The sequence below is a fragment of the Athene cunicularia genome (assembly GCF_003259725.1).
Source record: "Athene cunicularia isolate RWA chromosome 4 unlocalized genomic scaffold, athCun1 chr4_part1, whole genome shotgun sequence".
Classification (NCBI taxonomy): domain Eukaryota; kingdom Metazoa; phylum Chordata; class Aves; order Strigiformes; family Strigidae; genus Athene; species Athene cunicularia.
Genome location: NW_020799098.1, coordinates 29,916,965 through 29,942,939, shown reverse-complemented (window position 1 = coordinate 29,942,939; position 25,975 = coordinate 29,916,965). Strand labels below are relative to the sequence as shown.

General features: G+C 40.5%; 1 protein-coding gene across 11 annotated transcripts in view; it reads right to left on the bottom strand.

Annotated features, from left to right (window-relative positions):
- The window catches only part of KIAA1211 (KIAA1211 ortholog), a 134,898-nt gene that overhangs the window by 19,881 nt on the left and 89,042 nt on the right, over window positions 1-25,975 (bottom strand). For all 11 annotated transcript variants that reach the window (XM_026846858.1, XM_026846861.1, XM_026846862.1 and 8 more), the window contains 2 exons: window positions 25,258-25,426; window positions 8,154-8,289 (listed from right to left, as the gene is read on the bottom strand). In XM_026846858.1, the coding sequence (XP_026702659.1) occupies window positions 8,154-8,289; window positions 25,258-25,426 (305 nt within the window). The remainder of the gene's footprint in view (window positions 1-8,153; window positions 8,290-25,257; window positions 25,427-25,975) is intronic.

Genomic DNA, 25,975 nt, shown 5'->3' with positions numbered 1-25,975 from the left:
TCCTCATAACAGGTTATTAATTTAGAATAGTTTTCTCAGTCTCATCATCAAGTTGCACATTATTTACGCCTATCTGGATTTTGACAGAAAGTAATGAAATTAATCTAGTACATCATTTTTGGCACTGGGGCAGTTTTGAACAGCAGAGTTTTATTCCTGCCTAGATTCCTGGCAGTGCACGCACAGTCTAAAAGCAAAGGTTCCACCAAGTCCTCCCAGGCTTTCATGTTAGCAGTGCAACTCTTTGCCTTGAAATCTCACATGCTTCCATTCCGTAAATGGGAGCTGGAGAGAGTAAATGGGTCTGTAGCGTGAAGGCTGTAATTCCACTCTATTCCTGCAGGTCCTCTGATGTTAACTGAAAACTATTTCAGAAAGCTCCTTACTTTGATAACGTGTTTTCAAGTTGAGGCTGCTCCTTTCTTCTTCCTAAAGTTGTATTCCTAGACAAATAGTTCTCCCAGGCAGAAAGCTGGAACCGTCAGCACCACCTGAGCAACGACCCAAGGAACTAAGGATTTGTGCATCTATTCCATGTACATACTGCTTGCAATGTGTTCTGGAGGAATGCATGGTGTGTTATTCTGATCAAGTTCTTGATCTAGCGTGTGTGTGTGCGCGATGCAAGGTGGGAGTCGTGTGGTGATGGAGCTACTGTGGAGAATGGTCTGTGCTTGAAAAGAATGGCCTTTTTAATTGTCATCAAGGATGCTTGAGGACCCGTGCTGTGAAAATGTGTATTTGTGTCTACAAAAGTTTAAAATGTAATTTTCCTGATACTTGTAGGAAATAGATTGTCCTCAATATTTATGGACTGAATACGAGTATTTTTTTAAAATTACTTAAAAGTTTTTAAAGTTTATTTGCTCAGGCTTGCATAAATTAGTTTGAAGATTGAAGACTTAACTCTAGTAGCCCTCATGTTCCTTCCAGGATAGAAGGCTCTTCTCTGTATTATTTATTTATTGGCCTTTTTGGAAAAAATTTAGCTTAGAAAATCTTCACTAATAGTTCTCCACTGACCAATTTCTTTCAGTGCATTCTAATTTCCAAAGCTGATGCTGAACACCAAATGTCAAAATCTCATATATCTTATTGGTACCACTGAGCAAATTTATTTTTATTGCTTTCAAAGAGCAATGTTAAACCTGCTCCTTGTTCTTTTTAAAAATGTGCTTATAATTTAACTACAGTGCAATTATCCTCTCTCAGAAAAATTCGTACAGATACATTCTCTATCTGGTCAATCATAAAAAGCCTAAAAATGCATCACCCTGAAAGAAAACAACCCACAACTTTTACTTGGAAGAGCACACACAGATGGTCCAACCCAGAGATGGAGAGATACATGAATTCAAGCTGCAAGGCCATTGAGAAGAAACCATATTCCCTGAAAAGGAGCACCTGCTTTAAATTTCTCAAAAGTTTCAGTTAGACATTAATTTTTGAACACAAAACTATAAATCCTCTGTACTTGAGAATTCCCTGTGCTGATGGTATATGGATGATGGTTGCCTAAGGAGGATCATTTGCAATGCCAGTCATTAGAAGCTGCAGGCATGACATTTTGTTCTTCTGCCGTTGCACAGTCCTGTGTTTAAATACCCCTTTGGAAATCTCCATAGAAGCATACTGGTCTCAGTTAAATGACCACGGTCTCTTTTGATTTGTGCAAGACGACTTGTAATTTCGCAGACACAAATCCCCATCCTGCTCTGAAATCTAGCTGTCAGCTAGAAGCAGAAGGAAAGAGATTAACATTTCCTGTCCTGCGCCTTCCACTTCCAGCCTTATCAACTCCGATGGGCTTTCCGAGTCCCTCAGTTTGCAGGCAGTGGACAGGTATTTCCACAGGCCTTAAAAAATGCTCTCAGCACCGAAACAGCACAGCTACCACATGTGACAATTCTACCATGAAACAGCAGCTAGAGCGACCACAGATACACAGGGGAGCTTCAGAATGGGATCATCAAGCTGGGCTCCAGACCAGGTTTACTTCATCTCCAAATTTTTTTCTATACGATTCAATAGGTGCACGAGAGTTTGTCTATTCACACCCAACCCAGGTGGCTATTGGTGTGGTGCCATTCAGTGCGAGGGGAGGGGGAGCGCTGCATAGCTAATAAAGGTAAAGAAATATTGGGAATTAAAAAAAAAAAAAATTTGCACTCATCTGATTTTTAAAATCTCCCTCAGTAACTGGACCATGACACAGGCCCACTTTTATTTCATGCAAAATAATCTGTTAAAATGTGATACTATTAAACCGACATCTTTACACCATCTTACCATTAGCAACTTCAGAAATAGAACTCCTAAGTTAAATTGCTCTGCGTTGCTTGGCACCTGCAGCAAGTTAAAAAGCTTAGACTTTCAAAGCACTCTTTGTGTTTGCATAGGAAAAGCCACAGAACAAACTTTCCATATTAACCGGCAGAGAGCCCAGATCAGGCTGTACATCTCCTCTTTCACTCCTATTTGGCTCTTCTTCTGTGTACATGCCTGCTTGCATGCATGTTGGATTCAGGTCCTTGAAACCACATCATTCTTTATGGCTCTGTGCCTGGAGTGAATCCAAAACCGGATCCACTGAGCTGCTTACTCTGTTCAGTGAAAAATCCTTAAAACAGAGTGTACTATTTCAGCTGATTCCATTCAAACAAATCTTACAAGAAATGTTGGTGATATTTTGCCTTTAACTCAAATACCTATTTTAATATTTGTTTGCAATGTCCAGATTTATAAATAAATGAAATTATGTTTTCTAGTTATATACAATTGTGAATTAATTATTTAATCAGTAATACCTGTCCTAAGAGCTATACTGTTGAAATTCCACTTGGTCCTGTACAGTCTCTCACAGTGATCTAAAAATCCCAAATGCCTTGGGAATATATAAGAACAGGGCAAGCCCGTGCTGAAATTTTCCTTGTAAATACTTTTTGGGCGTAAATAGTCAGTTGGAACTTTTCTTTTATAAATATTTCAGGAATAACAGTGCTGTATGACAATGAGTTCTATAGTCCAACTATGCATAAATAAGTATTTGTTTTGGTTTGAAAGTGTTACTAGTTTCAACTGATGCTCATGTGTTCTCATGCTGTGAAAGACTGAATAATTTCCTCTGTTCATTTTCTCAATTCCATTGATGATTTCATGCATCTCTATCATATTCTCTCTCTTAACATTTCTTTTCTAGGCTGAAAAGACAGTTTACCTAATTGTTCTTTCTACGGAAGTGAGTCCACTTCTTTATCCAAACAGGGAAATCTGCAGCATATCTAAACAAGCAAAACACCTCACATAAGCATTTTTTTTTTTAATCAAAGAGAATAAACTGGAAAGCATCATGTGAGAAGTTATACTGGTATAGCTGGAGGTATTAGAAAGTAAACTAGATGTAAAATTAACATGTAAACCTACCAAAAAAGGAGAAAAATAAGAAGTATTACCACAGGTGTTTTGGATATCAGATGCAGGGAGGGAACTGTTCCATTCTCCAGTGCTGGAGCGTCTTGTGGTTTGGGGCATTACACTTCAGGAAAGATTCTGGGAGAGTTCAAAATAGAACAATGGTGGAGAAGAAAACTGCTACGTATCTCCACAGATATGTATTTGCAGCAAATCCAGATGCAAAGGAAGATTTTGGCATACAGTGGCAATGGACCACTTACAGATGCTCACATGTTAAGAGCAAGACTTTCTGGAGAAGCCTGAAGATACTTACAGAATCTGTGGTATTTGTCACTGAGCCTCTCCTTCCAGAGTACCAAAACCAAAGCAGAGGTAAGGAAAATAGAAACAAATTTACAGAGTTTAATAGGATCATAGAAAAAAGGGGGTCTGCCCAGAAAGGCTAGAATGATTAAGAAAAAATGATAAATTCAGTTTATAAAGTGAAAACAATTATCAAATGTGAAGAAAGCAATTATGCTGCAGTGGCACTAGAAAATATTGGCAACAAAGAAATGAATTGTAAGAAATACAAAGTTGGGCAATCATGCAGTGAAAATTCCCAATTCCATAAAATACAGAGCATCAAGTAAAAAGATAATAGCTTTGAGGTTTAGCAAATGACTTTGTAGCCTTGTTGAGATCTGGGCTATACCAAAGAGAAACAACAGTGGGAATGGCTGTTAGAATACTGATGTGCATCGCACAGTAGGGGAAGCACTGGCTTGATCATTAGCTAAGATATGCTCATGTCTAAAAGAAATGGGATCCAAAACTGAACAGTCATTAGGTCTGACAGGAAGAAAATTATTTGGGACATTCATCATTACAAAGCCAGGGAAACGTGAATTTAAAAAGCGGTCCTTTAGAATTTGACCAAGAAGTCTGGATTCACAAGACTTGCTTTATCACACTTAATACCTGTGTAATAAATGGGTGTTTTACAAATTTACAGAGCAAAGAGTTTGTTTGTTTTAAACCACGTGGCCACATGAAACAGAAAAGTTGTAGTCCGGTAATTCCTAAATGCAATAAGCCATACGCCATAGTCAGCCTTTAATATTTCTTGCAGCTGACTGCCACAGCCTCATGGATGCTGGATGACCTGAGATACTTTCAGTGAATGCAAAGGGCCTCCAGAGGCAGCAGCAGTGCCACACCATGGTGTTGTCACAGCAAAAGGGAGATACTGGCTTAGACACATCAATATATTAATGCTCAAAACAAATTTCCATTTTACTTGCTACAGTTTTTGTGGGCCTGAAACAAAAACTGTCTCCTGTTCATCTGCTGACCATTTCTGGCAAATATCAGTAGTAGGAAGAAGAGTCACTGCTGCAAAGTATGAGGAAGTGGATCTAACACACTGTGATGCAAGAAAAAAATCCCCCACTAACCTATAAAAAGGAAGGATATAAAAACAAACTCCCAGAGTTTCTTTTAGGTTTGTTCTGACACACTTCTAGACTTAGATTTTAAACACTCCTTGTGTCTCATTCAGAGTCTTGTACAAGAAGTAAAGAACCAGATCCTAAACGAGTTCAGCATTAAGAGTACCAGTGCCTGGGTACCGTCTCTTTGCGGAAGCAGGTTCAGGTTGGCTTTCTACACTGGATCTTAAAAACTAGATAATGATAAATCTCAGCAGATCCAAAGGACAAGGAAAAGATTGCTTTTAAAAGACCAGATGGCTTGAGCTAACACAAAATAACTTCAGGATACACAAAGGTTATTGCAGGTTAAGAAATAATTTTTTTCTCAGCCCAGCTTTTAGCACAAGCTAAAACCTTTGAACATGACCAAATCCATTTACAGAAAGCCTAATAAGATGAATACCACCCATCTGAAAATCAAGAAAAAAAGAGAGCAATTCTAGAAAGAACTAATTTACTTTGCACACATAATCAGAGAGAATTCCTACAATAAGAAGCTGAACCAGTGCGTTTGCTGGCCAGCTGCCCAGACTGCTAGAGTTTTCCACCATTACACAACATTTTTTATGGGTTCATCAACATTCCAAAGTCAGCAGAAATGCAAGGTAAGAAGGGGGAAACACCTTGGTGGTCAGCAGAATGAGATTCAGCACCATCAGTATTAAATGGCTTGGATTTCTATTCTGATTTCAAAACCCTTTTCACCACACTATCAGTTGGGCTTGTAAGCATGGTGCCTCTTCCAAAAACATTTAAATTTTCCAGGAATGTTCACCCTACCACCCCCCAAAAAATGACTGAAAAAAAGTTGAAATCTGCAGAGCTTTTGATCTCCATTTGGAATACAGCGAGTTCAGAGCCAGCACAGGGCACTGAATCCTGGCAACACTTTTTTACTGAGGATCATCTTGCCAGGCAAATGGAAACCAGAAAGGCTGTGCTTCCACCGTGACATGCAAGCCTGGGCAAAACCACAGTAATGCTGGTAGCGTAGCAATGGCATGGGACTGGGAGCTGGCTACAGAATTGGTTTTAAGGAGCATTTTTCCAGAAGAGATGACTGTCTCCTCTTGTTCCACCACTTGAAGAAATACAGACATTCCCAGTGGGAGTGAGCTTGCAGAAAGGGACTTCAAAGTAGATACAAACTTCTGATAAGTGGAAACTGAGTATCAGTATTTTCTATGACTGCAAAATCACATAGCAAACATAGTCTCCTTTTAGAATGCTACAGGAGAAAAAAGGATGGGGTACGGAATGCATAAAACCTTCGGACAGGAATGATACTCCAAATAACTGATCAGATCTGGGACTCAACCGGAAGGTCAACCTAAAATTGTGCGATGGGATTTTGTCACGCTCTTGTCCTTAAACTCAGAGAAAAGTTGTAGAAATCGTGGCTAAAGAAATGGACACAATTATGTGCTGGGCAGCAGGTTTTGCAGATACAAGAGGTGGCCCCTGGACTTGCTATAAGGATCCTTTCCATGGGGTTATTAAAAAATCCATGGATATTTAGATGAATATGTAACTTCTGTGTAAACATGTAAATAGTTAAAACTGTCATTTGCATTCTATTATGCATTTCCTTTCTGATTGAATGAGTTACTCTGGGTATCACCATCACCAGTAGAGTGGGAAAAGCTGAATCTGAGTTGTTACAGGCTGGGTTGCAGCTATATTAAAATGATAAAAACAAACTACTGTCTTCAATTTTAAACAAAAAGGTAAGCACGGTTTTGACATCAAGCAGCTGAAACAACACTCCCCCTAAAAATACATGCAAGTACCCACACCCAAAAAAGTTCATGATTATGTAAAGTTCACGTAAGCAAGAGCGTATCACTGGCTTTGTGACTTTCAAGGGTGGCTTTTTTTTGCTTTAATTTTCTTGAGTTACCATTTGCTTAGTGAAGATGGTTGTTAGCAACTGCAGTAACTATACTTTTTATCATGTCTGAGTTTAGTGAGGGCAATAATTTCCATCGGAAATTTTAAGGTGAGTCTGCAAATGGGAGAAGCCACTCGTACAAAGTGAAAAGTTATTCAGAAAAAGGCTAACATACTGAAGCCAAGACAACAGATCCAACAGCTAGGGAGAGCTAAGCTCCTTGCACAAGTCATTGAGCTTTGTATCCAAAGGACACTCAAGCATTCTGCAAGACAGGTCCAACCTGCTTATGTCTTTGCCCAGAGTCAGCACTCATTTAAAGTATAATGGTCTCTAGCCTGAAAAGTAGCATGCATTGCATCTACCTGACCCTGGGAAATTTTAGCTGAAAAAACAGCACAGAGAAATTGGAGCTGTCCTAGTGTGGTTTCTACTTCAAAGTTCAACCACAGTCAGCACAGCCAATGCTGTTCAAGTGCTCTGTCTGCTGACAGCACTGGGCAGGAAAAAGGAACAATCTCATCCTGAAGGGCTGGATCTGTCTACTGCGCATGATCTCTCTCACTCACCAGAAAAGATGGACCACGGGTAGACTCTGGAGGTAAAAAATATCAGTGGTAGTTAGTTACAGGGTAATGGCACTAGCACGGCATTAAAAATTTATCAGCATTTTGACAGAACACGTCAGCATCCTGAGCAAGAAACTGAAACATGTTTCTGAAGGACAGCTCTTTCAAGGTCTAGAAAAGCACAGAGCTGGTAATCTTACAGATGTACAAGAAGGAAAGCAAAAAATTAGTTAAAGCATTAATGGGACAGAGTTCTGGAAAAGAAGGGAAAACAGGTTGTGTAAAGCTCTTTAGAAGGAAATACCCAAATGTGTTTTTTATGTAGTTACTGATGTGATGTTTGCTTTGCAGAGATAAACATATCCACCTTTCATGAGAACCACTGAAAGGGAGAAAAAGGAGGAGAAAAAAGTGTAATACATATACAAGGATAAGAAATCTCAGTCTGCGTGCCATTCCCTGCCGCCAACACCACCCTCATTTTTTCACTCAATACTACATCTGTAGGTCTCAGGCATATAGATCTGGACATGCCAAAACCATGAGTTCCATTCAAATGAGTCCCATAAGGTGCAGACATTGCTGCAGGTTTGCTTGAAGCATCACTGCCATACCTTTCAAGACCAAAACCTAGATCTTCTGCAGATTATCCAAATTATTTACATGACTTTTGGGTAGATAACCTACATGGCTAAAAAACTGCCCCAAGGCCATTGAAAAAGCAGTTCACCTTCATCCACATTTAACACATTCTGGAAACCATTTTCCACCACATTTTAAGTATTTTTCCCACTTACAATTTCTTACCTGAAGAGTTTTAACTTTTCCTAAAACGTTCTCCTGTGACATTGCTTGGATGGCCTGTTCACTCTCTGTTCTCCCATCAGGTATAAAAATACTCTCATGGGAAAAAGCTCGACTGCCCATAGAATAATGGGAGGACCTAGAAAAAAACAGTTAAAAATAAGCACAGCAATTAATTTATGAGAGTGACGCTTCATATCATATCTGCCCTGCTGCATGGATTTCCCTCCCTCTTGCCTTCTACATAAAAAGCTTCGAACATTTCCAGAGAGAGGTATCCAAACATATTCTGTTATCAAAAGTTAAATGTAGGTACATAATTCCTGCACAAAGTTTTCCTCCTTGAAAGGACACAGAGCGCTGTGTTTTTAATAGGCATGTTGAGAAGTTCAATCAATTTTCCTTAGAAATCTCAAATCTAAATGTTACTTTTAGGATACAGAGTAGATGATAATAACGCATACATTACCAGACTGCATATTTAAGAAAGCTGGTATTCGTGAGTCCCAGGGATGCCAAGGAAGAGAGCATGTCATGAATGACCTAGTTATATGGCCCTGCTCTAAATCCAAAGGCAAAGGGATTAAACAAAAAGTAGTTTAATTTACTGGAAATTTTAAAGGGTCATCAAGAAAACTGAGAATTAAAAAATAAAATAAAAAGGAGTGTGGGTTGTTACTTTTGCGTTTTGGGAGCATTTGGGGGGAAAAATGTTTGAGTTTGAAAGTCATGTTTTGTCTTGCCTAGAGTATTTCATGGTGAGTGGAAAGCCAGTAAAATAAAAACATGATAAAAGCCACAGTAGAAGAAAACTGAACAATTGAGAGGCCTTCAGTCTCTCCTTTTAATAACCTATTGGCAACTCTATGAAACCCATTTACAGCTTCAGTAAACAAACAATCTGGAGAAAGGAAATGGATACTTTCTATACCAATCTAATCATCACAAACTTCTAGACACAGTAAAAACATTATAAACAAATACTTCAGCAAAACCAAGGAAGATGATACTTCCAGAAAGAGGGGTAAGTAAAAAAAAAATAAAATTAAAGCCTCACATATTTAAGAAAATCAGTATATTATCTGTTTCTCCCTTTTAAAATGTGCTAAAAGTTTATAAGGTGTTCAAGATACTTCTATTCAACCTTGAGGAAAAAAAAATATGTTTGGAATAAGTGTATTATATTTTTATCTATTTTTTTCCAGAGTATGAACACGATCTTTTCAAATATAAACAATAACCTTTTCTTACCAAGTAATAATGTTATATAGGGTTACATTAACCTTTATAACTGATTAAAGAGAGGCTATCCTTGACTTTTATAACTAAATATCTTACAGGTAACCAGAAAGGAACCTACACACACACACAACCTCTCCCTCTTTCTAGCTTATATATAAAATATGCCTGCACTCTCAAAATAATAAATCCAAGCTTTTGGGAAGAAGACACACAACTGCCTATATCATTTCATCCTCCATGCAATCACAGACTAACTGAAAAACTATTTTTTTTAATCCAGAATTAATATTTGAACAACATGCTTCATTTGAAACAAACCAGCACACAATCAAGTAAAGAGCTGGTCAATATTTCACGGCATTTTTATTCATCAAAAAAGAGGAACATTTAACTGATGCTATATTCTATTTTAGATATTTTTTTAAAATAAAAAACACAACTTGATTGTCTTTGGCTGCTAAAGGTAGTACACTCTCTTTTAGAAACCTTTTATTAGAGAAACCATAAAGGTATATTTTTAAATCCTCTTGTTTCTATACTGAATTGTCATGACTCAGCCTGTACACAGAGCTGTGGTAAAATTGCATGGCACTGGAATATATCTACTTTCCTTGGCCATCCAGGAATCAGCCCGCAAACCACAGCTTGAGAAATGCCCCTTAAACAGGGACAATTTCCTAGCAGGCCTGGCTTGCAAAATGGTGGCTTGAATGACGTTGAGTGAAAGTTGGCTCTTTTCATATATCCATGTAGGTCTGTTTGAACTGAAAGCTCCAGCATTCAACAAGGGGAGAAAAAAGTCTGTATTCACAACCAAAACCAAACATGCAAAATTTGACAAACCAGCACATGCCAACCCCTCCTGCATTTGCATGGTTCAGCACGTGAAACTGTTGCAAGTGCAGAAGGTGAGGCTACTTGGAATTTGTTGTTTACTTTTTACCTTTGAGTTGAGAGATCTGCTGAGGATGCAAAATCCAGGTCACACTGTGCTCCAGAGAGGATTCCCTCTCAAAGATTTTGCCAGCAATGCTGTGGCTCAGCTACTTGTGGCTTTGTCTCACTGCTATTCCCCGTGCATATGACACCATTCTCCCCTTTTACTGTCCAGTGGGTTGGCGTTCTCAAAATTAGACAGCTCATGTTTATCCCTATTGTTTGTTATAACTAATTAGTAGGCGAGGGTTGCAATGGAGTCACCAAAGAGTTCAGTGACTTGTTTGCAAGTTGTGCGTGACCTTACTAGTGAATCTGTTAATATTTAAGTTGGGAACAGCCAACCTGCAGGTTTTGAACTGAACAGGGTTTGCTAGCAGTTCAAACCCCCAAAATGTCATCTGACTAGCAGCAGGGATGCTCTGGCAGCAGGAACTACCCAATAATCCGAGCCCCTGAATTGAAAAAAAAGAGGAACTGCTGAGGTCAGTTCTGGTGGACTGCCTAGGACATGGCTGCAGACGAAGATCTTCCCCATCCTGCTACAGAGCTGAGGATACCTTCAGTGATCTAGTCTGACCAACTGCCTGTGAGCTAACCCAATGAATCCCCTGACAGAGATGCACAGCACAATGGCTTTTGGCTATGTGAGGTTTTGGGTTTATGACTAGTGTGATCAGACTTGTTAAAATGTCATCTGAAGCTTCCTTTGGGACACTGGATCATGTGAAATACCTTGGGAGCTTCATGTGACCTGCAATCATAAGTACATCACCACTGAAAGTCCAAACCTGTCTTTGACAAGTGCCCACAATGGTACGGAGGGCAGGCTAGGACCATGCTAAGCACGTACAACATCTCTCTCTGACGTCCTCCCATATGCCAACTGCTTTCAGTTTAGGCACTTACTCATTACACGGCATCACACATTTTTCTTTCACAGAGCTGAAGCCAAACATATTTCAAACATAGAATCATAGAATACCAGGTTGGAAAGGACCTCAAGGATCATCTGGTCCAACCTTTCTTTGCAAAAGCACAGTCTAGACAAGATGGCCCAGCGCCCTGTCCAGCTGAACCTTGAAAGTGTCCAATGTTGGGGAATCCACCACTTCCTTGGGGAGATTTTTGCAGTTGCTGATTGTTCTCATTGTGAAAAATTCTCCTCTTGTGTCCAATCGGAATGTCCCCAAGAGTAACCTGTACCCATTACCCCTCAGCTTTCCCATGTGACTCCTTGTAAAAAAGGAGTCTCCAACTTCTTTGTATCCACCCTTTAAATACTGGAACACGGTGATAAGGTATCCCCTAAGCCTTCTCTTCTCAAGGCTGAACAAACCAAATTCTCTCAGCCTTTCCTCATGTTTCAGGCTTCCCAGTCCTTTAATCATCTTAGTGGCCCTCCTCTGGACCCTCTCCAGCCTGTCCACATCTTTTCTGTATAGGTGGAACCAAAGCTGAACACAGTATTCTAGGTGAAAAAAAAAAAAAAAAAAGAGCTTGGAAAGCTTTTTTCTGTTTTTGTATTCTTATTAACTTGCTACCAAAACAGACATACTCCAAATTGTCAAAACACATGGAACCAGTCACAAAAAACCCTGCAGTGAATTAACTCAAGACCTCTCTACTGTATCCCCTCCAAATGCTTTGTAGATACTCTGGGTATTTCAGAACTCTGTGACTGAGCAATTTTGCTAGCTACATGTCCAATAACTGCTAAAAATGTTCTAAGAATTTTGCTTAAATATCTATGTAGGCTAAAGTACATTGGTAAAAACTGATTCGCACATTGTAGTAACCTAGTTTCTTTTATGGGTGAGTTTAAAGAACATCTAAGGTCATTTCCAGGCCACTTCAACTTTCTAAAAGGTCTCTTATCCTACTCACTTGGAGCCCACAATCCTTTCAAATCTTCCCAGCTGTGAGTTTGAAAGATTATGTCACAAAGGTCCTTTCTGCACCTCTTTTATCACCCTCCTCATGTTCTACTTTTGGAAAGACTGAATTTCTTTTAAGTCATAATACAGTATGAATAATTGAGTTTCCTTCACTGCTACCACCATTCCCACCTCCGAGGTTTTTCTCAGAAGCCTTTACACAATAACATCCTCACAATCCACATCTACAGACTGTGCTTCAGAAAGCTCTCCCCGCAATTAAAAAGTATGCTGACATCAGGAATGGCTTTCGATAAATTCATGGTATGTCAGAGACCTGGGCTACAGTCATAGCCATGGCTGAAGGTATTACAGTGTCAAACTGCCATATCACTTCCAAGAGATGTGGGAAAACAGTGGTATCAGTTTATGAGCACTTCTGTTGATAATACTGTTGATGACACTTCAGAGGCTGTTTGTGCTGAAAATAACTGAATCACCATCTGACTCACTTCCAGAAACCTGACAAAATTAAATGAATTATGGATGTGCTATACCAAAATACAAAGTACTTTTAGCAAATCCTTAAAGATGTTCTTTCTGAAGATGTGTTGCAATTCAAATATCATGTTCCAGTTTCAGTTCCAATACAGAAATTTTCAAAACAAATTTTCTCATACTCAAGGCAAAGTTAAATTCCATTCATTCTCAGGAGTTTTCTTTGCCCCACCTGTCTCCCTCTTCAGACTCCTGAAGATAGGCCTGAATACTTGGTTTCTCAACAAAACTAAGAGCATACTTTTCACCTTCTTTTATTAGGAATAAATTCTTAAGAACTACTACAGTTTTGAGAATATAGGACAGGTTCTTTGATCCACATGGGCTTTGGCACAAAAAGAGTGCACCAGGATATGTCTTTATCTTGAGGTATTCCAAGAGCATAAAAGTACAGCACAGCCAAACTTCCCACAGGATTTTTACAAATAATGAAGCCAGGAGTGTCAAACAAGTGGGAAACTGAGCAAAACATGGAGTATGAGGACCACACCACATCTTGACCATGGACAAGACATGGACTCCTAGCCCAGGTTTAACTGCATTTAGCTGTAAAAAGAGTCGCCTCAAATACATCTTGCCCCTAACTAGCTCTCTTCTGCATAAAATTAATGTTTCTCAGTCTTTTTGTTTAACTTGGTGCTGATAAATTCATTCTCCTGGAAACAGAGAACACCTTCTGTTGTATTTCAGACTTCTGGAAGAATCCCAGAAAACCTGAGGAAAAACAGATACATAGATATTGGAAGTATCATAGCTATAATGTATCTATATATTAATATGGCTTTCAAAAACCTCTGTGCAGTAACGCCTCTTTCTGTTACTCGCTCTTGCTGAGGTGTCTGTGTGTACTAAGAAACTAGGAAATGCGAAACAAATCCTTCACAGCAGAATGAGACTACCCTGAGCCTACAGCCTTACTCCTCTCCCATGAAGACCAGCAAACTGAGAAAGATTGGTCTTTGGACCCCCATCAGCCATCAACTGCTAAGCATTGTTATCTGTTTAGGATGCAATTTTCTGTCAGCTCTAGATATTCCATACTCAGGACTGGGTAACATAACACCCTTCCTCCCTTTATCCTTCTCTCCATGTATTCCCATCACCTCTTTTGTGCTCGCTTAGTGCTCACAGTTCACATGAACTTGGAAAGAGTAGGAAAACTGCAGTCCAGACTTCAACCAGCATATGCTGCTGCGGGACTGCACCCTTAAGTACATCAGAGTATCTGTAGGGGTAATACTGCACAGAATACAAGGCTAAGTTGACCTTGGTACTGGTGGATATTACGTTTCAGACCCCATTTTTCTGCAGAGCTATGTCTCAAGGACAAATGTGGGGTCCTTAAAAAGGGGAAATTCTGTCAGCAGGGAATGCCAACGTCTCAGCTCTTGCATAATCCTATACCAGTGCATTACTGTAGTACAGAAAGCCTGCACCAGCAACTGCCTCTTCAGTGTGTCATAAACGTTCCTCCCACTCTGATATTAAAGAGTTAGAAATAGAAATTGGAAAATAAAGAGAAAGAATGAGTTGTTCTGTTCTTTCATGTTTGTAGAGACTGACTCCAAAAACCCCAGTCTCATGACTTTCACTCTTTAGATTTCCATTAGAAACCAATTTTGTAATCATTAGAGATCAGAGTCAACTTTTTAACATAAAGCCATTTTTAAGACTAAAAAAATTCACGAAGCATGCAAAGCAGAATGGATTTGGTTTAGCCAGGTATTGATCCTTAGTACAATCCCTTCAAAGACATCTGAAAGTCACCTCCCAGAACAGTGCCCCAGGGAAATTACAAGTGCAGCGATAGGTTGCCTTTACTTAATGTTTTGTTTTAAAAAAGAAATCCAATTCCAACTCTTTGCATCTCCCATAAATGTCCCCAGGGCAGCAAGAGATGAAAAACATAAATTGCATTTTCCAGTCATTCCAGAGATGCATTAATACTGTAATAGAGGAAAAAGGATTGTAATTCTGTGCTGTATTTTTAGTGTCCTCTCTTTCATCTGTCATGCTGAAATGTGAGTTTTGGTTCTAACTCATGCCTGGATGAGGAATATTTTTCATGCTGCAACATAACTCTGAGTTACAACTGTGCTCAGACAGCATGTTGCCTCATTGTGTTAACAAACCCGTAAACATGGTCCTTACAAGCTGAATAGGCAAAAGGGAGATTCTTTTAGCAGGGCAGTTGAAGGACTCTTTGGCATAAGGTAAACTTAAGAGATCATTTCTGTGCTCAATCTAAAGATGTATCCGTATCACCTTCAGGAACTATTGAACCTCAAGACACTAATTCTGTGAAAACTGCATTGCTATGACCCACCAGCATCCCACTGATGCCAAGGACCTGCTTTTCAGCCTCTGTATTAGTAGCCCTGCTCATTTCATAAACATCATGCAACATTATCTTATACAAAGCTCCAGTTTGGTGTCATCAGGGGATCTGTAACATATGAACTTAACAAGTTTTTTTTTAAAGTAGAGATCGAGTCTAGCTCGAAGTAATGTTATGCTAATAATCAAACTAAAATCATGACAATTAAGGGCATAAAAAGTAATCATGGGAAGTATCAGGGCCCTGAGTACACTAATAAGCTTTAACATCCCTGAGCAGCATCACCTGGGGCCTCCATCCACACACATGGGTCCAGGACCTCTATTTAAGATCACACTGAGGGTTTGGTCCCTGCTGGAGCTATGCTGAAGGATTGCCAGTCTCCAGCTCAGGCACAACTGTACCTGGCTATGAAGCCTCTTGATCAGACTTCAGTTTACAGACTGATTTCCTGGCTTGCCTTCTCAGCTGTGGACCTGTGGTGTGATCAGTGGATCTGATCCTGACCTACAGACTGACTTCCTGGTTCAGACTCAGACCTGCCTTATCATCCAGGCCTTATCTGTACTCCTAGTTGGACCTGGCCACCATCCCAGCATCTCTCCTGCTTGCCTTGCTTAGATACTGTAGGACTTGACCCTGGGCAACAAGGCCCTACCCTCCTGTGGGATCCCTCTTGGAGCTCCACTCACCTTTGCTGAGAGAGCAGCCCTGCCCTTGCTGCTGTCTGAAAAGGTAACGAGGTGGGACTAGATAGTTCCTGACATGTGAATTTTATGTAATTATTCACCAAATCATCTAATCTTGGAAAGTCTCAGTATCCAGAGAAAGGCATCACTCTGGTTTCCAGTAATTCTGCAAGTGAATTCCTAACATAGCTTGAGGATTGTGGACAATTCACCAGTTATCATAGAAATATGCAGACTAGTGGAAGGAACAGGGCTCTAAATGGTCCAACTTTCACACTTGATCTGGCAATCCACTGCATGTTACACTATTCTATCTAATAGCAGCATATGGTTATGCAAAATTTGCTCTAAAATATGATAAAACATACAGAAAAGTGAAAAGTCTATATTAGTTTTGACAGGAATAAGTGCTATACAGTGATTGCACTTAGCTCATAAGGAAGGAAAGGAAGAGGAAATAAGATGGTGTATTATACTACAGGTGACAACTCTGCTTGGTTCAGGAGCCCAGTCCTTACACCTTACCAGCTTCTAAAAAGACAGTCGCCATGCAGAATCTGAAAGGAAATAAAGTATATGATGATTAGGGAAGGGAATGTAATGAAAATATCTGAAAGGGAGGCAAGGGAGAGGACAAGTGGACAGAAAGGCAGCCTAACCTTTCAGGGAGACTAAAGCAAGACAGCATATGTGATGGAAGAAGTCAAGACCATAATAAAAAAAGTTCTGGAATTACTGAGGTGAAAATGAAGCTAGTCATGATCAGGGCTGAGGATGAAAGACAAGTTAAAAAGGAGACACGGAGTGAGACCTGGTATAAAATGTTGGGGACTGTTGCAGAGACAAACCCACTGAAGAATTCTCAGGATCATATACAAACTGCAATGTATACAGTGAGGCATCTCTGCACTCAAGTAGAAGCTTTAAAAAAAAAAAAAAAAAAGGCAAGCTGATAGAATTTAGTGTAAATTTCTAGTAAGTAACAAAACTGCAACATACTTGAGAATAAAGCTTCTGGAGCACAAAAACTTAAGCAACTTGGCAACAGGAGGGAGGAAGGCAAGAGTTCAGTACTGGGTTTGCATGGCAAGATTTTGGTAGTGTGGGGTAGGGTGGGGGTGCTACAAGAGTGGCTTCTTGAGAAGCTGATAGAAGCTTCCCCCGTGTCAAGAGAGCTGATGCCAGCCGGCTCCAAGACAGACCTGTCGCTGGCCAAGGCTGAGCCCATCAGCGATGGTGGTAGCACCTCTGTGATAACATTTAAGAAGGGGAAGGAAAACCTGTACAATCGTAGCTGGAGGGAGGAGTGAGAAACACCTCTGCAGGCACCAAGGCCAGTGAAGGAAGAGGGGGAGGAGGTGCTCCATGCACCAGAGCAGAGATTCCTATGCAGCCCATGGTGAGGCAGCTGTGCCCTGCAGCCCGCGGGGGTTAACGGGGGAGCAGATCTCCACCTACAGCCCGGGGAGGACCCCATGCTGGAGCAGGGGGATGCCTGAAGAAGGGGAGAGCCTGCACTGAGCAGGCTCCCGGCAGGACCTGTGGACCCATGGAGAGAGAAGCCCAGACTGGAGCAAGTTTGCTGCCAGAACTTGTGACCCCCACAGGGGACCCACGCTGGAGCAGTTTGTGAAGAACTGTACCCATGGGAAGGACTCACATTGGAGAAGTTTGTGGAGAACTGTCTCCCATGGGAGGGATCTCACGCTGGAGCAGAGGAAGAGTGTGAGGAGTCCTCGCCCTGAGAAAGGAGGGTGGCAGAGACAATGTTTGATGAACTGACCACAACCCCCTTTCCAGCCCCTGTGCTGCTGGGGGACAGGAGGTAGAGAAAGTAGGAAGCTAAGCCCAGGAAGAAGGTGGAGTTGGGAGAAGGTATTTTTTAGGATTTGGTTTTATTTCTCATTATCCTACTCTGATTTTATTGGTAATAAATCAAACTTTGAGTCTGTTTCGCTTGTGACTATAATTGCTGAGTGATCTCTCCCTGCCTTTATCTTGAATTACGAGCCTTTTGTTATATTTTCTCTCTCCTGTCCAGTTGAGGAGGGGAGTGATAGAGTACCTTTGGTGGGCACCTGGCATCCAGCCAGAGTCAAGCAACCGCAAGTGTCAAGAAAAGGTAAGATCACCAAAAACAGTGAGCATGATGTTAATCTTATGTTATGTCGAGACACCTGGGGTCATTTCAGGATGGCTTTCCCCACTCTTCTGCCCTGACCACATGCCACTCAGTACAGATCAGAAACGGCGACTCATAAGGTGGTTGTGGCTCCTAGTCCTGTGCTGTTCAGCTGCAGTATAAATCACAGACAAGGTAAACCAGCTCTAATTTCACCAAACCCCATAATGAATCCTATAAAAAGATACATGCAAAGAACTGGGAAGAGCAAAGCTGTTCTTTGTCACTTTTTCTGTCCTGGAATGACCCTTCATTCCCACAGTACACCTTGTAACCCAGAAATAAGAAACTTCTAAATGGATTTGTGTCAGCTTACACAAATGAGGAAAAGCCAACTGTGTTTTCTTTCTAGAAGCCTTACAATGTCCATATGATTTTTTGCTTGGGCTTGAAGAGATACTTACTGAAATGAGAGTGCTGATAAGATGAAGTCTCCAGGAGAAGGTGGACACCAAGCACCACTGCACCAAGGCACTCCCGCTGGAGTCAGGAAGGCACTCAAAATCAGACACTTACAAAGGAAATTAGGAGACTGACAAAAGCCAATTGCAGCAACCAGGATAATAAGCAAAAGAAAAAAAATTGCCCAGTGTATGAAAACTGGATGTGACAAAGAGAAGATATCTTAGAAGCTCTTTGAAGCTCCAAGCAGGTATACAGATCACTTATTTTTTTTACTGTTGGTCTAGATTGCTTCATACAGAACTGCCCAATGCTGCATCCCCATGGAAATGTGTCAAAGCAGTGGCTTTCCAGAAGTAATCAGGACAGTTCCCTGGACCCAAACCACAGAAGTTTTTGACTCTCTAGGTATGGTTGTTTTCATGTTTAGCCAGTACCTTCAATTCATAGGTATTTATGAATGTGCAAGTATTCTACCAGCTAATAAACAAATACATCAAATAAAGTTCTTATTCTCCCTATTTTAACAAAGCAGGTTATTGCAAGTTATCATTTATAGGTTGTTGGGTTCCCCTCCTCCCTGCCCACAAATTTAGAAACCAAACAGCTGAACTGTTGGATGAATCATTTTCGTGAGATCAAATGCTCTAATAGTCATGCAGAAAAAACAATACACAGACATTAGAAGTTTATACATTAGGCTTACAAGTTTGAGTCAGAGGCAAAAGCAAGACTTCACTTTTGAAGATTTGAAAATATCATGAGCTGCTTCTGGAAATTTTGGGACATATTGTGTGCCAACAACTGTCTGCTTTATAAAAGTCCATCTAAATGAGATGCTGAAAACACTGTAGCTTGGGGTCAAGTCTTTAGTGAAATCCCTGAGGTGGCCTGGAGCATGAATATGAATCTTTGTGTCCTGCTGCTGATTGTCATCTGCAGCAAATTGGATGTTTATAGGTAGCACAGGACAATGCTAAGAAGAGAAGACCATAGCATCCATCCTACTATTTTCACTATCTTCTCAAAGTAACATGGGAGACTTCATGTGAAGCGCATTACCCATTGAAATGACGTGGAAAACTGAGTTGCAAGGTGAACATGCCATCAGAGCAGGGGATGGGATTGCTTAAAAGGCAATGAGAAGTCCAGAAAGAGACTGAGCAGTTTCTCCTGATTGGGGATTTTTTTTGTGCCTTACTTGATAAATCACCACATATTCTTTCAAGGTACATGTCAGGTAATTAATTACCTGAGCAATAATAAAAGAGTCACTTGAGAGATGAGGAAAATATAATTACATTTATTTTTCAGGCCAGTCTCTATGACAACGAGAGTGAATGCCATTGATCAGTAGTTAGTAACCAAGGCCACAGTTGATGCAGATGAGCTGTTCTCATTCACATGAAATGCAAAATGAAAATTAAATATTCAGAAACTAAAATGGAGATACAAGAGATGAGTGAATAAATCCTATACCTAACATATAATATGCTGCTATAGGAGAAGACTACAAATACCTGCAGAAATTCCCAAGCTGTGCACAGTTTTGAAAAATCAGATTAATAATTTTGTTTTCCGAGGTAAATGCTCAGCTGGGAACAATCACAGAAAGAGTGGTTGAGCACTGAACAAGCCTCTCCTATCTCTAACTTCTGTTAAAACAGCCACAAGAACACAGGTCCCAATCTGCACCCTCCAGAAGAACCTGCATTTATTTTATTTGGCGTATGTAGATATTCTCTCAAAGCTGTGATGCTCCTGCTATGCATGTATGCACAAACCTGGTATAAATGGCATGCACGGTAACCAAGTTCATCACCTAGGCTAAAACCAGATGTAATGTCAAAAGTACACCTAGTGCTGCTTTTTTTCTCCCCCCTGTTTTTGTATGAAGGTAAAAGTTAGAACTGTGGCTTTCTTTGCATGATTTGTTGCCATCATTCCATCCTTGCTTACAGAGGCCCAAGTCTTTGCTTAGTCCTCCTCCTATCAGTAAAGAATTCATAAAATGAATCCCCCTTATCCTTTACATACCTATGCAATTCATCATTTGTTTCCACCTTCTGTAGACTTCTTTCTCAAATTTAAATCCATTAAAGAGATGGTGATTTAGCTACTACTTCCTATCCTTTCTCTGCCTGAAAATTTGTGCTTGTGCCCTTTGTGGCCATTCAGGCACAGAATTCAAAATTAATGTAAAATTAAAATTTATACTTTACAGGCCAGCTACCTCTTAGATAAATAACAACAGCTGTCTGGAATTTATTGGCGATACCACAACTTAACTAATGGATCAAATCTTGATCATATTGTTTCCCCTCTAAAAAATACTTTGAGGAAGGCTACTAGCAGTCAAGTATCTACCAAGAAACATGCTGTGCAGGCACCCCATCCCATGGAAGCCCTGACAATTCATCACTGGCATTCTTTCCACTGGTGCCACTGGCCTCTCTTAAGCAGAGGGAAGCCACAATTGCACTATAAAACCTGGCAGCTGGTATGAAACCAGTGTCTCCTTTCCACCTTCAGACTGTCTGTGTAAACCACCAGTAAAACAGCCCAACCCACCCAGTTTCTGACAAAATTAACTTTAGCAAATTACTAAATGAAAGCCTCTTAAGACAACAATGAAATGCACTTTTTCCTCTCTCCCCAGTCCTTTTTTCTGCTCTTTTCAAACTGAAAGATTCACTCTTGGCACTGGCTGACAGACTGCCTGGAGAAATTCAGGAGACTTTAGTCCTTACCAGGAGACAATCACACAACTCACAGCTCCAGACAGATGTGTGACCTGACTTGTGCTGCATCTTTGGCACTGCATCCACATTTCCCAGGGGGGAGGCCCCAGGGTGGCAACTTTCCATCACAAGCAATAAAACTCCTGATGCAGCTTAGGAACACACCGTGCTCCTCGCCTCAGCTTTGGTCCATAAACAGTTTATTGCTTATTTTGCTTATCTAGATAGCCTAGTGACGAGAACTGTACAAAACATTTGCCTTAAACTCACATGAAGCCTGTCTTTGAGTACAGACACTGGGCAAGTATTACAAAAAGTACTGAAAGATTTTCCTTCAGCTCGCATATACTCAGTTTATATTTCTAGAATTGAAGTTCCCTGGCAAGATGTCAGGACAACTGTCAAGTAAAGATAATTTTTCAAGTTCTGCTGGTTAAACTGTCAGAAACCAACTTCATGTTTGCAAGGGAATGCTTTTGACTTCTACAATCGTGGAAGTGACACAATGCAATTATATGATCTTTCTGAATTATCTGATCAAGTTCAGCAAGAGTGCAGCTTGAATAGCAAATACCAACTTTGCTTGCCAAAAGGAGGCATTTTCAAAGAACTAATACAGTTGGAGGAATCACACATGTGGTCCCTACAAGCAGAAAAGAAGCTGAATAGTAACTGCTGTACAGTTTAGCACAGCCCTACTAGGCAAAGAGCTGGGCAATTCATGGTCCAGTCCCAACAGCAATTCATGCTGACATATTTCAAACAAATACTGTGCAAAGTTGTTTGTGAGACAGGAAATCTCTCACTTTTCTTCTTCACTGGCAGTCTTCCTCAGCATACAGAGAGCGCCAAGATCTTCAGGTGATTTCTTCATAATGAAGATGACTTTATGTAGATGACCTGAGAGCTCTACAGGGATTATGTGGAACTTGATAGGGATTTACAAATAAAGGGGTCCCATTTCATGGACTGGCACAGTCAAGAGACTAAAGTTTGCTGAGAGACTTTTCCCTGGAAGATCAATGTTGTCACACCTCAGTCTAAAGACATGACAGGTCTAATTCCAGGTCCTTTGGAATACTGCATTCAGCCCAAGTAAAGGCACTCTACTGTACCCTCTATGAGAAAATTTAATTCCCCACATCAACCCAGAATGACAAACTTTTTGTAGGGTGCCCTTTCAGATATGTCCTTACAATGCTTGCTTAGTGTCAACTGTGACAAATATAAAATCTTATAAAGTACCAAATCACAGCCTCAGAACAGAAGCTTCTGCAGACTTTAGTGAAGACCCACAAATGCAACTTAACTTGTCTTGTAATAAACACTTCTAGCTCCCAGCTCATATGGTTATAATAAAGTTATAACTTTATTATAATACAGTTTTAACTTTGTAAACTCAAGAAGGGCAATATAAAAGTGGATAAAGGAATTCCAGTCTTTCACAAGGCAGGGCAAGACAAATGGCAGTAGGAAACCTCCCACCTGGGAATTGCAAAACAGGGATGAATAAATAGGTTGAAGTGTGCATACATCAGGATACCAAGCAAGTTATTTGCATCTGATGAGCCCAGGAAGTATCTGTAAGAAGGGATGGACAGACAGATCTCTCAGGCTGCTTCCAACTCAGCTAGTCAATCTACACCATATGCAGATTACCTAAATTGCTCCCTCTACATCCTCATTACCCGCCAGAGCAGTCTCCATTAGAGATTCAGGCATTAACTCTGAGCAGGCTTGTAAGCCAATACAGCACTCAGTGAAATACTACCTTAGGTCTTGGAAGCATTACAGATGTCTTATTTAGCCTATACTCATTTATTTGCTTTCCTCTATCTCCCTGAAGGAGCTTCTTCCCTTAATATCTTTTCAAAATAACAACTTCCTCTCCCCCAAACAAAAGAAGTCCATATGAAACATCTGCAGATAACAAATTAACATACTTTACAGATTGACGAAGAAATGTAGCTCTGCGAAGGGAATGGGAACATCCCTGAAATTTTGTTGCAAAATTGGAGCTGTTATTAAGCTTTTGTAAATATTCAGTCATTGTACATTCTGTGAGAATTTGAATCAAATGGTTTTATAAAACTACTGAGGATTTTGGTTACATAAATATGCTACTAGTTGCTTACATTTGCTCTGGACCATTTCTACATCAGTAGTGGAATACATGGCAATGTATTTACGGTTAGACAATTTGTAAACAACTACATACATTATTTTACTTAGCCTAGCTTTGCATTCAATTTATAAACATTTGAAATTTTACTAAAGGCAAAAAACTACAATCGATGGAAGCGTGCTGCTGAAAACAGAAAGGGGTGGCAAAACTAAGCTCCCCAAAGCACTGCACTGAACCTCTATGCTTGTTGTAAAGTGAGTGGCATGGCAAACATTACCTGAAAACTGAAAATTATTATCAAATCCCACCCACATTTGCACCATGAAGCCTGACAGGGAAAACACAATTTTCACTGAGTATTTCTCGCAGGTTAAAAACAGAAGAACCTCTCTCAAACCACAGTCACAGAAAGAAATGTTCCACTTGAGATGAGACTTGGGACCCTTCACATTTGCTAATCCCCTGTGATTTAAACTGTGCAGTCTGATTTATTCCACTAGAAGCTTAAATTTAATGCCTTTATTAATTAGAAAAATTAATATATTTAAAAATGCAAGCATTTAGCAGTCTTACAAGGGTCTGTCACACCTTCACTTCACTGTTGAGAAACAGGACAAGTTCCCATATCACTGTTTCTGGGTGCAGCACTGCATTTTCAGTTACACTGAATGGGAAATCCCTGATAGCAAGATGATGCCCTTTGTTTTGCTCTTCTGCACTAGTCTGCTCTTGAGGCAGTGGGTACTGTAACTTCCAACAGTTGCTCAGCATCATGCACAGAGGTAATGCAACACAAAAGCAGTCAGTTGTATCTCTATCTAAGGTGTGGCTATGCTCAGCCTTGATTTTCTGAAAAACTGGAACAGGCAAAAGAGGAGTACAAGACTGCACCGCAGAAACCAAAGGGGAAACCTAGTACTTAAAGAATTTCACGAAATGGAACAAACCATCCGGAAACTCAGAGAAAATAAAGAAAAATGAATCACATTTTCACAGCTGTGACTTTGCACCACTGAAAATACTGTGCAGGGTGATGTTTATGATACACATTTCTTACTTGAGCAGAGGAATTTGGTATGGTTTTTTGATCCTCTCAGATATTTTGTTAACTTTCAGATACTCACATTCCCCAGTGTAAACAGGTCCTTTTTTTTGGAAAAGGAGCAGGCTTTGACCAGGAGTTAACTAACCTCTCTGAGGCTTTCAGTTGGAAAGTGAAATAAGTATTACTGACCCAATTAGTTTGTGCATCTGGTCTTATTTGTTGTTGTTGGAGTGTGTGTGTGTGTGGGGGGGTTGTTGTTGTTTGTTTGGGATTTTGTTTGGGGTTTTTTCTGTTCTGTTCCTAGTGAGAGACTGCTGACTAGGTAACTCTGTACAGTTTCTTTTTCCCCACTATTTCTAAAGAAAATCCTCACACTGTCATCTGTTACCCTCTCTTGTCACTGGAATATGATCTGATTTCCAGGCGCCTCTCTTTCCTCTCTTCCTTGTCCTCTACATTCAAATTGGATCAGAGTAAAAGCAGCCTGTCTGCTGACCCCAGTTACAAACAAAAACTGTATGGGATAGACCAAAAGAGGATGTCTGTCTTGACCCAGAGATACCACCTTGAAGGGAAAACCACACAATAAAGTATCTGTAGCAGCCAGTTCAAGTTTCCCTTTTCCCAGTTTTAAAAACACGAATGCCATTAATACCTCTGCTCAGGTGTTTGCCATGAAGTTCTGTTAAATCACAGAGCCAGATTCAAATTCATTTCTGCTTCATCCTGGGATTTCTTTTTTGCAGACTGGCACACGTACCCAATAAGTAACACATGCAAGAAGCGAGACTTCAGGGTCTACAGCAGCGGGTGTCACTTTCAGAGGAGGGACAGAGATGCACACGCTCCATGAAAAGCAGCGTACAACCTGCTACCACTCAGCAGAGGCAGAATTTAAATTTAATTCCGTTAAAAGCAGGGAGAACAAGCCTTGCGTTTGCAGGGGCTGGCAGCAGACCCGTGTGCGCTTACCTCAGACCACCGTTTGGCTCTTCATCGGAGGAGAAGGTGCCGTTGCAGACGTTGCCAAAGGAGTGGCTGGGCTTCAGTTTGGCTTCCTCGCAGTCTGACGCAGGCTCTCTTTTCTTCCTCTTGCCAAAGAGCTTCTTGAAAGGCTGGAATTTGCCTGCTTTTTTCTTGTCTGTGGATTACAAGACAAACAGGTGCAGGGCTGAGGGACGCGGCTCCCAAGCACGCACCGCACCGCGGCAGCAGGTTCAAAGGAAGAATGAGGTCAAAGAGCAAGTCACCAGCCCGAAGCAGCCTGGTGCTTGCAATGTAAATGCAGGGCTGCAACTCGCCGTTGACGTGTCATGTTGACAAAGCAAAGGTAAGAGCATTAAAACATCTGCTCTAGGGTTTAAGGATCTACTTGGAGGTGTCAGTGCAGCTGAACATTTGGATGAAGAGAAAGGATAATTTTGCAGAGCCAGAATATAACACTGAGGCTCGTTTTCAGGCTTTATATCACACTTTTGTCCTTTTCACCGAAAGACAACCACTGCTTTGGTCACCCCACTTCGGCAGGTGCTGGAACTTCTGATTTGAATTAAAAGCAATTGAAAATAACCAGCTGTATTTTACTTATATGCCCTCATAACTAGACAAGTAAATTTACAAATTAATAAAGAGACCAGGATAAAGTTCTGTTAGTTTGCTGGTGGGTTACTTCAATAAACATCCAGCAAAG